The sequence below is a fragment of the Phacochoerus africanus genome, chromosome 15 (assembly GCF_016906955.1).
Source record: "Phacochoerus africanus isolate WHEZ1 chromosome 15, ROS_Pafr_v1, whole genome shotgun sequence".
NCBI classification, from domain to species: domain Eukaryota; kingdom Metazoa; phylum Chordata; class Mammalia; order Artiodactyla; family Suidae; genus Phacochoerus; species Phacochoerus africanus.
Window position 1 is genome coordinate 4434013 of NC_062558.1, and position 12593 is coordinate 4446605.

At 55.6% G+C, this 12593-nt stretch overlaps 1 protein-coding gene and 1 long non-coding RNA gene across 2 annotated transcripts in view; one reads left to right on the forward strand and one right to left on the reverse strand.

The window, feature by feature from the left end:
- Positions 1 to 3775: 3775 nt before the first annotated feature.
- The window catches only part of LZTS1 (leucine zipper tumor suppressor 1), a 59910-nt gene continuing 51092 nt past the window's right edge, over positions 3776 to 12593 (reverse strand). The window contains exons 3-4 of the mRNA XM_047760961.1: positions 10959 to 11750; positions 3776 to 7407 (exon numbers count right to left, since the gene is read on the reverse strand). Coding sequence (XP_047616917.1) covers positions 6754 to 7407; positions 10959 to 11750 — 1446 coding nt within the window. The 3' untranslated portion in view covers positions 3776 to 6753. The remainder of the gene's footprint in view (positions 7408 to 10958; positions 11751 to 12593) is intronic.
- Positions 7337 to 11039, forward strand: LOC125116058 (uncharacterized). The gene is made up of 3 exons (XR_007132243.1): positions 7337 to 7448; positions 9618 to 10144; positions 10765 to 11039. It is a non-coding gene; the product is annotated as an uncharacterized LOC125116058 (long non-coding RNA).

Consider the following 12593-nt stretch of genomic DNA (forward strand, 5'->3'; position numbering starts at 1 on the left):
AGAAGGGCACGGAGGGAGCAGAAAGGGGTCGGACATAAACCTGAATATTGTGTCAAAGAAACCAGTGGGGGATTTCCCTTTGTGGCGCAGTGGAAACGAATCCGACGAGGAACCATGAGGTTGTGGGTTCGATCCCTGGCCTTGCTCAGTAGGTTAAGGATCCAGCGCCGCCGTGAGCTGTGGTGTAGGTTGCAGACTCGGCTCGGATCCCTTGTTGCTATGGCTCTGGTGTAGGCTGGCGCCTACAGCTCTGCTTAGATCCCTAGCCTGGTAATCTCCATATGCCCAGGGAGGAGCCCAAGAAGTGGCAAAAAGACAAAAAAAAAAAAAGGAGTGGATTCTACAGGATCTAGAATCTGATTTGCTAGACAGGGTGATGGACTGGCTGGTGGGGGCAGGAATGATGGCTGGATAGGGACACAGTGGGAAAACAGTCTGGATTAGGCCGTAGCCTGAAAGGATAATCTTCTCCTTGGGGACCCAGTAAAGCAGACCCCTCCCACCAAAAACAAAAACAAAAACAAAATATATGGAAGGATAAGTTCTTTAAAGCTGAACTTTTCTCTATCAAGTAATTTGGAAGGATGCGATTTTACCTTTAGCATCTATATAAGGATTGTGCCGTTTCGCCAAATTTGGTTTTTAATTTTTGCATGTGGAAGAACAATATTTGAAGCTTCATGCTTCTCAAGGGTCTTCATGGGAATAGCTGGACAGAATCGTTTTTGAGGGAGAGGAAGGTGAGGTTATAGGTGGCTCAGGGCTGCCGCAGGGGATGTGCAGGGAGGGGGTTGGGGGGGCGGGGGGGGGGACAGATAATAACAAGAGATGCTGAGGTTACAGGAGCTGGAGCCACATCTGCCAAGAAAAGATCTGCTGAGACACCCAGGCAAGGTGAGATTTCCAGGAGAGAGAACTTGGGGTGGAGAGGAGTCCAATTTATTTTATTCATTTTATTTTACCTTGTTTTGCTCTTGTAGGGCCTGTGGCATATGGAGGTTCCCAGGCTAGGGGTTGAGTTGGAGCTACAGCTGCCGGCCTATGCCACAGCCATAGCCATGCTGGATCCGAGCTGCGTCTTCGACCTACACCACAGCTCATGGCAACGCTGGATCCTTAACCCACTAAGTGAGGCCAGGGATTGAACCTGCAACCTCATAGTTCCTAGTCGGATTTGTTTCCATTGTGCCATGATGGGGACGCCACAACACCAGATTCCTAACACACTGAGCGAGGCCAAGGATTCAACCTGTGTCTTCGTGGATACTAGTCAGGCTCATTACCACTGAGTCACAACAGGAACTTCCAGGAGTCCCATTTAGGCAAGGACAATGACAGGCATGGTCTCCCCAGATGTGGAAATAAGACGGCAGTTTGGTTCTCTGAACTTCCTTCCCTGAACCCAATCCCCCGACTTCCAGACACCGCCCAGCCCGTGGCCCGCCAGCTACACCATCCTGTTTACTTCCTCCGACTTCTCAAAATGGAAAACTGTCGGATTTGTTTGTCTAGTTCAGCATGTAAGTTCCATCAGGAGAAAGAGCCTTGACTGGTTCACCTCTGTACTGATTCTAGTACAGGCTCGGCATATAGCAGGGCCTTGGTCAGAATGTGAACAAATCTGTGCATGGGCAAATGAGTAAAGGCAGGGCGGGTATTTCAGGCCTTGAGGAGTCCGGGCTGGGGAGGAATCTGGGGAGCATGACCTTCCTCATACAACTTGGAAAGCACCTGTTGCGAGGGTCCTGGGGACCAGCTCTGGGCTGTCCCCCTCCTGATGGGCATAGCGTGCAGTCCATCTGTGTCTTCATGAGACACCCTGCAAAACTATGTATGTATACATATATATATATGCATATACACAGCTTTTTGTTATATTTTTTTCCAAAATAAAAAGCAGGTTTGGGGCACTCAAGGAAGGATAGAGGCCTCACAGCCCTTCAGAGTGGGTAGGGTGGGGAAAGCCTTTGCCCCCCACTTTACTGCCCCTCCTGCTGCTGGAGCAGTCTTCCCAAGGCCCCACCCGTTTCCAGGCACCCCGCTTTTCTAGTACCCCTGGACTTGAGGCTCACTGGGGCGGAAAGTGTAGGGGTTGCTGCAGGGCTTTTGGGTTTTTCGCTATGCCACATAAAACTCACCCTGGATTTATTAAGTGGCTTAAAACCACTGCCATTTAGGAGTTCCCATTGTGGCTCAGTGGGTTAAGACCCTGACTTAGTGTCCATGAGGATGCGGGTTTGATCCCTGGCCTTGTTCACTGGGTTATGGATCTGGTATTGCTGCAAGCTGTGGCCAAGGTTGCAGAGGCAGCTCAGATCTGGCGATGCTGGTAGCTGTCGTGTAGGCCGGCAGCTGCAGCTCTGATTTGACCCTTAGCCTGGGAACCTCCATATGCTGCAGGTGCAGCTGTCAAAAGGAAAAAACAAGCAAACAAAAAAACTCAACCCACTGCCATTTAATGTGCTCATGGTCAAGATTCTGGAAGGGCAGAATGAGCGGAGCAAACCTCGGTTCCAAGGGGGTTGGCTGGATCCTTGCTTAGCTGGAGACTTGGTGGGACAGCAGGACACCCCCTGCTCCATGGGGTCTCCCCAGCAGACTTGAGGGGCTTCTTTTTTTCCCCCTTTTTAGGGCCACACCTGCGGCATATGGAGGTTCCCAGGCTAGGGGTCGAATTGGAGCTGTAGCCAATGGCCTACAGCACAGCCACAGCAACGTGAGATCTGAGCTGCATCTGCAACCTAGGCCACAGCTCAGGGCAATGCCAGATCCTTAACCCGCCGAGCAAGGCCAGGGATCAAAGCTTCATCCTTGGAGTTTCCGTTGTGACCCAGCAGAAACGAATCCAACTAGGAACCATGAAGTTGCAGGTTCGATCTCTGGCCTCGATCAGTGGGTTAAGGATCCAGTGTTGCCGTGAGCTGTGGTGTAGGTGGCAGATGCAACTCGATCTGGCATTGCTGTGGCTGTGGTGTAGGCCAGTGGCTACAGCTCCAATTCAACCCCTAGCCTGGGAACCTCCATAGGCTGCGGGTGCGGCCCTTAAAAGCAAATTAAAAAAAAAACAACCCCCCAAAAAAACCAAAACCAAACAAACAAAAAACCCCTGCATCCTCATGGACACTATGTCGGATTCATCACTGCTGATCCACAACGATGAGAACTCTGTGCCTCACATTTTTAATTCCCTCTTTACATGTCCCTCCTGTCCTGCAACCCGAGCAGAAAACCCCTTTGAGCCTCAGATCTGAGCCCAGAGCGGTAGGGAACGCTTGTTGGGGTGAATGAGGAAGGCTGGCACCAAGAAGTCTGGACAAATGGCCCCTGTGGTGACTGTACCTTCCCAGCTGGGAGGCCCCGGGTGGTGGCAACAACGGCCACTCTGGTCTCCTGCCAGAGACCATATACAATAGGCCACGAAGTGGGCTGGTGAGGTGAGCAGCTGGAGAAGTGAGGCAGAGGGGCCGGAGTTTGGGGGGGTTGGGGACAGGTCACTTTGGGAGGGGGACCTTCTGCCTTTGCAGAGGGCCATGCACTTTGGGCTCCTTCACAGATAAGGTCACAGGGTGAATGATGGGCAGGGACCAGCTGGGGGGGTCTATCTGAGGCCAAGGCCCCTGCTTTCCTACAAGCCAATAATTCCCTCCCTCATCCAGGCTGTCCCTGTGTCTTTCGCTGGTGGGAAGGCAATCACTTCTCTTGCTCCAAGTGCAGAGGCGCTGGGGAGCTGCCAAGCCACAGCCAGGGGAAAGAGGGTTGCTTGGGAGGGCGTGAGAAATGGCATTCTTTATTCATAAATAAAAACATAAAATTACCAGAAATAGTTTACATGGCCAAAAGAGGGCATCAAAAATAAATCAAAGCTGTCAAAAGCAGAGCAAACCAAACAACAAAACATAACCAAGAGAAAAACAACTCTGTACACATTCTTCCAAAGGCCAGTCCATCCACAGCCAGCCAGGGGCCGGGGTTCCCGCTCTGTCCCCAGAGGCAGCATGAGGGGGACCACGGGAGCGGTGACGGGGTCACAGCATCTATGCGCACAGGGGCACAGCTTCCTTCCACAGCCAGATGCTGAAGCTCAGCAGGTGCTTTCAGGGGTGGGAAGCTCCCCAGTTCCCACGGAGCTCAGTGTCCACGGGGGCTGAGTGTGTCAGGCAGGAGTTACTGGGGATACAGCGGCTGGAGGAGAAACCCAGGGCAGGCGCCTCGTGAGAGTCTGGTCATTCCAGGGCCCAGTGGCAGAGTCCTCTCTTGGCGAGGTGGTACTGGATGCTGTCTCTGCAGACAGGGGAGCATTTCTTCATCTCCAGGGAGCCAAAGTGTTGCTTTGACCCTGCAAGGAGCAGGCTCGCCAGCAGCCGTGCTCAGAGGGAGGGGCGGTGAGCTCCCGCTGGCCTGGGGCCAGACCGCCTGCTCTGAGGCCCTCGTGGCCGACTTCCCCGGTCCCCGCTGAGCCTCTGCTGCTCAGAGCCTCCTTCTGGATTGGGCAAAGTCCAGGAACAGCAGGGAGGTTTTTATGCAGGTAAGGGAAGAAAAACCGTATGATGGTGAGGTCGCTCTGTTACAGGACACTTGTACTCTGGTGCAATGAGTGCCACTGTGGGCCGCCCTGGGGCCTTGAGCTGGCAGCAGCCCGGGGAGGGCATCCACGGTTGGCCTGAGGCAGGGATGCGATGGTGCCCCTCTGCCCCTGAGCATCCTCTCCTGGGCTTAGCACCTACCTCTTGGCAGGCGTGGTCTTGAGGGCAGAGCAATGAGCTTTGGGCTGCTCTTTGGGCAGAGGGGTCTCCAGCCTGGGGAGGTGGCAGCAGCCCCTTTCTTTATTCCTTGGGGGCGGTCTCACTGGGAGGAAGGACTCGAACAAGGCACAGCCTGGTGGAGATGGAGGGACCAGAGGCTGTGGTACCAGGAATGAGACCTCTTGGACTTGGGGGTTTGCACGTGCCCAGCAGAGGGGACTGGCCTCCAGGCCTGGAGGGGGCTCTTGGCCTCTTGATTCCAGGTTTAAATCGAGCCTAAGAGCAATGGCTTGAAATTCCAGAAAAGCTCCTCTGTCACATAAAGGCAGGACAGGTGCGGCTTAATGCAGGACTGAAGGCAGTGCCAACAGCAGAGGAGGTGGTGGCTTTGCTCTCAGCCCAGACTCGGGGAAAGAATGTGGTGGCCCTGGAGGAACAGGGGACAGGAGAAGTAGCTCCCGGGGCCTGGAAGGGCCAGCAGTCAGGGACAGAACTGGGGGCACTGGTCTGGAATTGCTGCCATCCTCATCTCTCCTACCTCCGTGAACCCCTCTGGGCCCACAGGCATGAGGCCCAGGAATCCAGCAAGGGCTGGCTGTCCTAAGAACAGCAGCTGCGGCTAGAGGCAAAAATAGAACACGGAACAGCCTGGCTGCCTGCAAGATCTGGCTTGCCTCTGAAAAGACAGGAAAGAAAAAAGAAGGAAGAAGACGAAAAGAAAATTCCCTGAACCAAGAGGCTGAGAAGCTACCTTATCTCTCCTCTCCACCTTGGCACATCCTCAGAAGAGAAGCCCAGCCCCCTGCAGGCCCTGGGTCCTTAACAACAAGGATCACATGGACTTGCAGTTGGAGGGCCCAGCTGGTGGCCCTGGGGCTGTTCGGAGGCTGTGTGGGTGCCTCTTACTCTTCTCAGCCCCTGGCACTCTGCGGACCCTCGCTGACCCCTAAAGCCTCTGTCTGCCCTTGGCCCTGGAAGTGAGAAGGGAAACAATGGGCAGCTGGATGGAGCAGGGTGCCCGCCCGCCCGGCACCATCTCAGTGGACGCAGGTTATTCTGGATCTAAGCCAAGCCTTGGTTCTTGGGAAAGAACAGCTCAGAAGAGCTGCTGGTCAACTTGAACCAGGTGGGGAAACCTGCACCCCTGGGGGTTATGAAGAAAGATCTGGAGGCTCCCCTGGGGACAGCTGGAAGCCAGACCCTCCATCTTTCCCTCCCAGCATCCACCCCAGGGACTGGGACCGATGGCTTTTGGAAGAGCAGTCAAGGGGGTCAAGCCACTAGCCATCCAGAGGTTGCCTATCTCGGTCTGGCCGTTACCACCCAGCTTCTCCCACAGACCCCCTCCGGTCTGGCTGAGTCTAGACACTCCTGGGCTGCCTCCGCTCAGCCCTCCTTTCTGTGACCTGCCAGGGTCAGGAAGCTCTGATGTGGCTAAACCAGGTTCTTCACACCCCACTCCAAACCCTGCCCCTCAGCGGCTGGGGGACGGGAGGAAAGAGCTCGGGTTAGGACCCGGTCAGATTCCAAAGCTTCTGGTCCCAAGTGACTGCATCCTCTTCGCAAGGCATCCCAATTCGTGGAGGGTGGGGGCGGGGGGAGAGGTTGTGGGAAGAGAGATGGAGGGGAGCTTCCGTCCTGGGGAAGCCGCTGCCGGCCTTCACGGTAATCTCCACCCTCCCTGGGAGAGGGTATTTTGAACAGAGGTCAAGGTTTAAGGAGCCCTTAACGAGATGATGGAGATCCCAGGATTTATCTCTTAGCAAAGCTAGAGGTCTGGTGGGCCGCAGGGACGCGAAGCGCTGGGACACGGGAAAGGCGGGGCGAGGCCCTGGAGCAGCCCCGCCCCTCCGGCCCCTCCCCTCTTCTCCCTTCCCCTCCCCAAGCCAGGAGGTTTGTGCTTCTTCCAGAGGCCTGAGCAGGGGAGATGGCGAGGGAAGCCCCCATAGACCGGCTCAGCACCCCCTCAGCCTCCCAATGCCAGGTCCCCGGCTTTCTCCCGGGAGCCCCTTCAGATCTCGGTGGCGATGATGTCCTCGTAGGGAATGTCGGCCCCCTCAAGGTCAATCTCCAAGTGCTCCCCCGCACCGTCCCCGCGGGCCAGCTGCTGCAGCGCCTTCTCCAGACGCTGGTTCCGCTGGTACATGGCCAGGTAGCTCTGCTGCAGCTGCTTCTGGTACTGGATCACCTTCTCCTTCTCTTCTTTCCACACCAGCCGCTCGTGCTGGAAGCCCGAGGACATCTGGTCGTGGCCCTGCCGCTCCTCCTTGAGCTCGGCCCTCAGCCGCTCCAGCTCCCGCTGCAGGGCCGGCACATCCTCGGCGGAGGCGGGCCCCAGGGCGGCCGCGTCCCGGCTCCGCTGCAGGGCGGCCTGGGCTCGCAGCTCCAGGAGCTCCTGCTCCAGCAGGTTCACCTTTTCTCGCAGGAGCTCCGCCTCGTTCTTCTTGCGCTGCAGCTCGTTCTCGCAGACCTCCAGCTCCAGGCCCTTCGTGCGCAGCGCGCTCTCCAGATCCTGCGTCTTCAGCTCCAGGCCCTCCAGCCGGCCCCGCGTGTCCTTCAGCTGAGCCTTCAGGTTGAGGATCTCACTGGCCTTGGCGTTGATTTCGGTCTGGGACTCCTTCAGCTGCTGCTTCAGGAGAGAGATCTCCCCGGACTTCTGGCACACCTGCCGCAGGGCGGGGCGGGGACAAGAGAGAGTGCCAAGCAGTGAGTCTATGTGTGGGGTAGGGGGGCGGGGTGGTGGCGAGAGGGGACAATTTAAAAGAACCAAGCTGGAGTTCCCGTCGTGGCGCAGTGATTAACGAATCCGACTAGGAACCATGAGGTTGGGGGTTCAGTCCCTGCCCTTGCTCAGTGGGTTAACGATCCGGCGTTGCCGTGAGCTGTGGTGTAGGTTGCAGACGCGGCTCAGATCCCGCGTTGCTGTGGCTCTGGCGTAGGCCGGTGACTACAGCTCCGATTCAACCCCTAGCCTGGGAACCTCCATATGCCGCAGGAGCGGCCCAAGAAATAGCAACAACAACAACAAAAAGACAAAAGACAAAAAAAAAAACAAACCTCAACCAGTCCCCAACCCAAACCCATAGCTATGTGCAAATCAAGGACCAGTGGTTTGTTTATATTTATTTAGTTATTTATTTTATTTTTACAGCCGTACCTGCGGCATATGGAAGTTCCCAGGCTCGGGGTCGAATTGGAGCTGGAGCCGCAGCTGCTGACCAATGCCACAGCCATGGCAACACCAGATCCAAGCCACATCTGCAACCTGCGCTGCAACTTATGGCAACGCCGGATCCTTAACCCACTGATCGAGGCCAGGGATCAAACCCGAATCCTCATGAACACTATGTTGGGTTCTTAACCTGCTAAGTCACAACAGGAACTTCCAAGGACCGGTGGCTTAATCTGTCTGTGGCTGGTAGCTCCCTCATCCACATTCATATCAGTGATGTCCCCCGGCTTTTTGGCCACACCCAAGACATGCGGAAGTTCCAGGGCCAGCTGTGCCTTCTGGTTGAGGATTGTCACCACACACAGCAGCAGACTGAGCCGCTACAAAGCCTGCTGCATCACAAGGGAACTCCATCCATGACGTCCATGTCGGCTTCTGCCAGATTTCCATCAGCCGTATTTATCCCACACCCTCTGGCCTCACCCCTGCACACCCTGTTCACTTCTCCTCCCTCCTGGAGTGAAAACTATATTCACACAATCATGGCTGCATCCCAGTGGCCAACCTAGCTGGGAGACAGAGCCTGACTGGTCATCCGCCAAACGACAGCTCCAATGTTCTCCCCCACCCACTCCTCCACCATTTCTGCTCCTATTTCCTATCAAAAGTCCACCGAGAGCAGCAAACAAAACCAAGGGCACTGACTCAGATCCACGTGTCCCTGGGGTCTTGGCCACTGGGGGTCATGGGTAGCTCAAAAGAAGACCAAGGCCAATCTGGCTGGCTATGTCACAGAGCATTTTCTGTTGGCCTGTGGGAAAACTGGCAAAAATGAAGGCCAGGGCCTGGGCCTCCACAGGATGGATTCTTGTTTGCTTCTTTGTTTGTTTTTTTAGGGCCACACCTAGAAGCTCCCAGGCTAGGGGTCAAATGGGAGTTACAACCACTGGCCTACACCACAGCTACAGCAACGCCACATTTGAGCTGCCTCTGCAACCCACACCACAGCTCATGGGAACGCCAGATCCTTAACCCACTGAGTGAGACCAGGGATCGAACCCACATCCTCATGGATACTAGTCGGGTTCATTACCGCTGAGCCACCATAGGAACTCCGGAAGCCATCTTAACATTGCTTCACTTTTCCCCTCACCGAGGAAACCACCTCTTGCTCTCATGAACCACCTATGAAGGAGGCGCGGCCCCACCCATGATGCTTGGTTGGGACCAAGTCTGCCTTCTCGAGGCTGAGCCTGTACTTGTTTCATGAAAGGACCAGCAGAGCCACGGCTGAGGCCTGGGCCTGGCTTTGAATTCTGGCTCAACCGGGGTGACCCGGCTGATCCTGGATCCATTAGCGAAAGGGTGAAGTGATTAAAGCTGTGAACTCCGGGGCCTAACCTTTAGGATCAGTTCCTGGCTCTGATACCAGTTAGTGGTGACCTTGGAAAGTCATCTAATGAGTGCTTTGCTATTAAAACTGCTCTCTCTGTCTCATGCTCTTAACTGTAAATGGATGATTCGTAATAGTATCTACTTCATAGGGTTGTTGTAAAGATTTGATGACTGAACCGACAGCCTGCAATTAATAAACATTCTATGCATTATTATTATTATCATTATTATAAATTTGTTTGCAATATATTCCTGTGTTATTGTGAATATTTTGATTTTATTTTATTTTATTTCTGGTTTTACTACAGAGCCTGACAGGACAATCTGGGAACAAGGTCAGAGCAATTGACCTTGCTGTGAAGGTCTGGATTAGACAAATGAGGACGGATGTACAATGCCAGCACTGGCCTATGTCTCTGAGACGGCCTGAAGTGTCCCCGACGCCTGGCTGAGAAACGATGGCTGGGGTAGGGTCTGCGGTGCCAACACTGATGGGAAAGAGGAAAGGCACTGGTCCCACAGCTAAGGCCCTTTTCTCGCTGGGAAACCCGGCAAACAGAAAGTGACTCTCCCTTGCCACCTGTCTGGTGCCTCCATCCATCACTTCCACAGAAAGACTCCTTTTCTTCCATGCCCGGTAACACCTGTCACTCCAGGATAAGTACAGGCAGCTCAGTGCAAAGAGATGGCAGGGAGGCTGAGGGTTTGTCATCCCCATCTGGGTGGCATTGGTCTCCCCAGATACGATGGCTCCTCAGCCCTTCCCAGGTAGGAGACTCTGGGGTGAAAGCCATGAGCCTTCCAGTTCCCTGCACCACCTCCCAAGGCATCTCAGGTGAGAAAAGGGAGTGGGATGTGGGGGTTAGGGGGTTAGGCTCTCCAGCCAGGCCAGGCCCAGCCCATGTGCCCCCATCTCCAGGTGTGCCTGAGTGAGTGGGTGCAAGTGTAAGGGAGCCCCTTGCTTCCTAGCCTCCGTTTCCATCCCAGCCCACCCAATAGAAACCTCACACACACTTGTGTGAGGCGCAGCTAATTCTGTCCCTGAGACCTGCCCAGCTGCAGCCACTCCTACCGGTGGGCGGAGTCCCTTCCCTCAAAAGTCCCAGAGGAATCCTATGAGCTCTCATCTCGTGGGCTCTGGGACCAGCGTGACCTCAGGGTGGCTTGTGGTCCTGCAGAGCCTCTGGGGGAAGATGCAGTGCATCTGCCCTCAGACAGCCCGGCTGGAACTCGTTTCTCTCATTCCAGTTTCTCAGACAAAGACTCCCTTATTAGTAAATTCAATTCTGGCCACGAGGCCCTGCCGAGGGTGAGGAAAGGGGGAAGCCCAGACTAAGCATCCCCAGCATGGTTTAACCTGGAGCTGCTCCTTTAGGTCAGGAAGCTGTGACCATGCAGAGCCCTGCGGGGCTTCTGGACACAAAAGACTTTGTATGTCCCATTTCTTGTTTTTAGGAAATGGGCCTCTTTCTGCCTCCATGGTCTTCCCTGAGTTTGAGGGCCCTGTGGTTACAAAGCCGGCAGGTTAGCTCAGTTTCCCTGTGCAATTTGTGTTCCCACCATTGCCTCGAGCCCCAGGAGACCTGCAGAAGGGAGGCGCTGGCACTGAACCCCTGACCACCGCCCTGGGCCCATGCCCGCTGCCTCACCTCCCACTGCGTCTCCTCCAGCGCTGGAGCGAAGCTGGTCTTCTCCTTCTCGTAAGACCTGAGCTTGGTCTCCAGCAGGTCCTGCTCCTTCATGAGGCTCTCGAGCTCCTGCCGCAGCTGCCGCTTCTCCTGCTGCAGCTGGAGCACCTGGAGGTGCAGCACCTGCTGTGCACGCTGGCTCTTCTGCGCCGCCGCCTTCAACTTGCTCTTGGGCTCCAGCCCCTCCAGCTCGTCCTTGCAGCGCCGCGGCCGCTCCTCGTAGGCCTGGCTGGTGGCCAGCTCTTTCTCCTCGAAGCTGCGGTGTAATTTGTGGAGTTCGCCCTCCCTCTCCAGCAGCTTCTGCTCCAGCTCCTGGATGGTGCACTGGTCTGTGGAGATGGGGGAACGCACTGAGCCCTTGTCTGCCTTGCTGGGGTGGCCCAGCTTGCTCCCCCCGTCGGAGAAAGACAAGGCCTTCAGGCTCATCATGTTGCTGTCCTGGAGGATGACGCCCTGGGTGATATTATGGGCTGAGCCCCCAAAACGGCTGGCCGGCCCCACGGGTGTGACCAGCGGGTCCAGCTGGTAGCTGCTGCTGGTGCTGTGTGTGGGCAAGCTGGACATGGAATTCCGGCCGGAGTCAGACAGCGCCCCAGAGCACAGGCTGGGCTTCAGCTCCTGCTCCTTGGGCTTGTCTGGAGGCGCGGGGTGCAGCTGGTGGCTGGCGCTCTCGGGGGATGAGTGGAGGAGGGCGCCTGACCGGGGCAGCACCGGCTTGAAGGCTGTGGGTCTCACGGCACCCTTCTCGGAGCCCTGGGGAGGAAAACAGCCAGATCAACCCTGTGTCTCCCCCCGATGCACCCCCAGCCAAGTATATGTGCCAGCAGGTGGCACGTGGCGCCTTCCCAGTCGGGAGCCACAGGGGGTGACTCTCTCTCAAGAAGGAGAAATTCCTCTACGCCTAGCAACAACCTTAAGGATCACAAGGCACTTTGTTTTGTGAACTGCCAACCTGTCATCAGCTAGTCCCATCCTCCTGAGATGACAAATTGCTTTTTAAGTTTCATTGGCTGAGACCCCCCGCTCCACGCCAGGTCTCTGGCTTTGGGCTTCGTGTGGTGCAGGTATGGATACTGGACGTGGTGTACCCGGAGAAGCCCACCCCTGGTACAGCTTCACTGCCCCTTCCCACAGGCCAGGAGCAGGGACACTGGCTGTGATCTCCCCCAAGAGTTGGGGCGAATCTCTTGAAGTAACAGTCCTTTCCCTAAAGTTGTCATTTTCACTGTTAGATGACTTCATAGTTTATAAGCCCTTTATTTTGAAAAACTCAAAGCTGTATGTGAACCTAAGGGGCCACCCCTAGCATGTCAAAGCTATAGATCCATTCCCCCAGGTGGAGCCAGGGCGCTGAATGCAAACAGTGTTTTCAGTGTCCACTGGCAGGAACCATGAGAGAAGTGAGCTGGCACGAGGGCTAAATTTCCTTTTTTGGGGGGGGTGGGGGCTGCACCCACAGTGTAGGGAAGTTCCCAGGCCAGGGGTCGAATCAGAGCTGCAGCTGCCAGCCTACATCATAGCCGCAGAAACTCAGGATCTGAGCTGCATCTGTGACCTACACTGCAGCTTGTCACAACACTGAATCCTTAACCCACT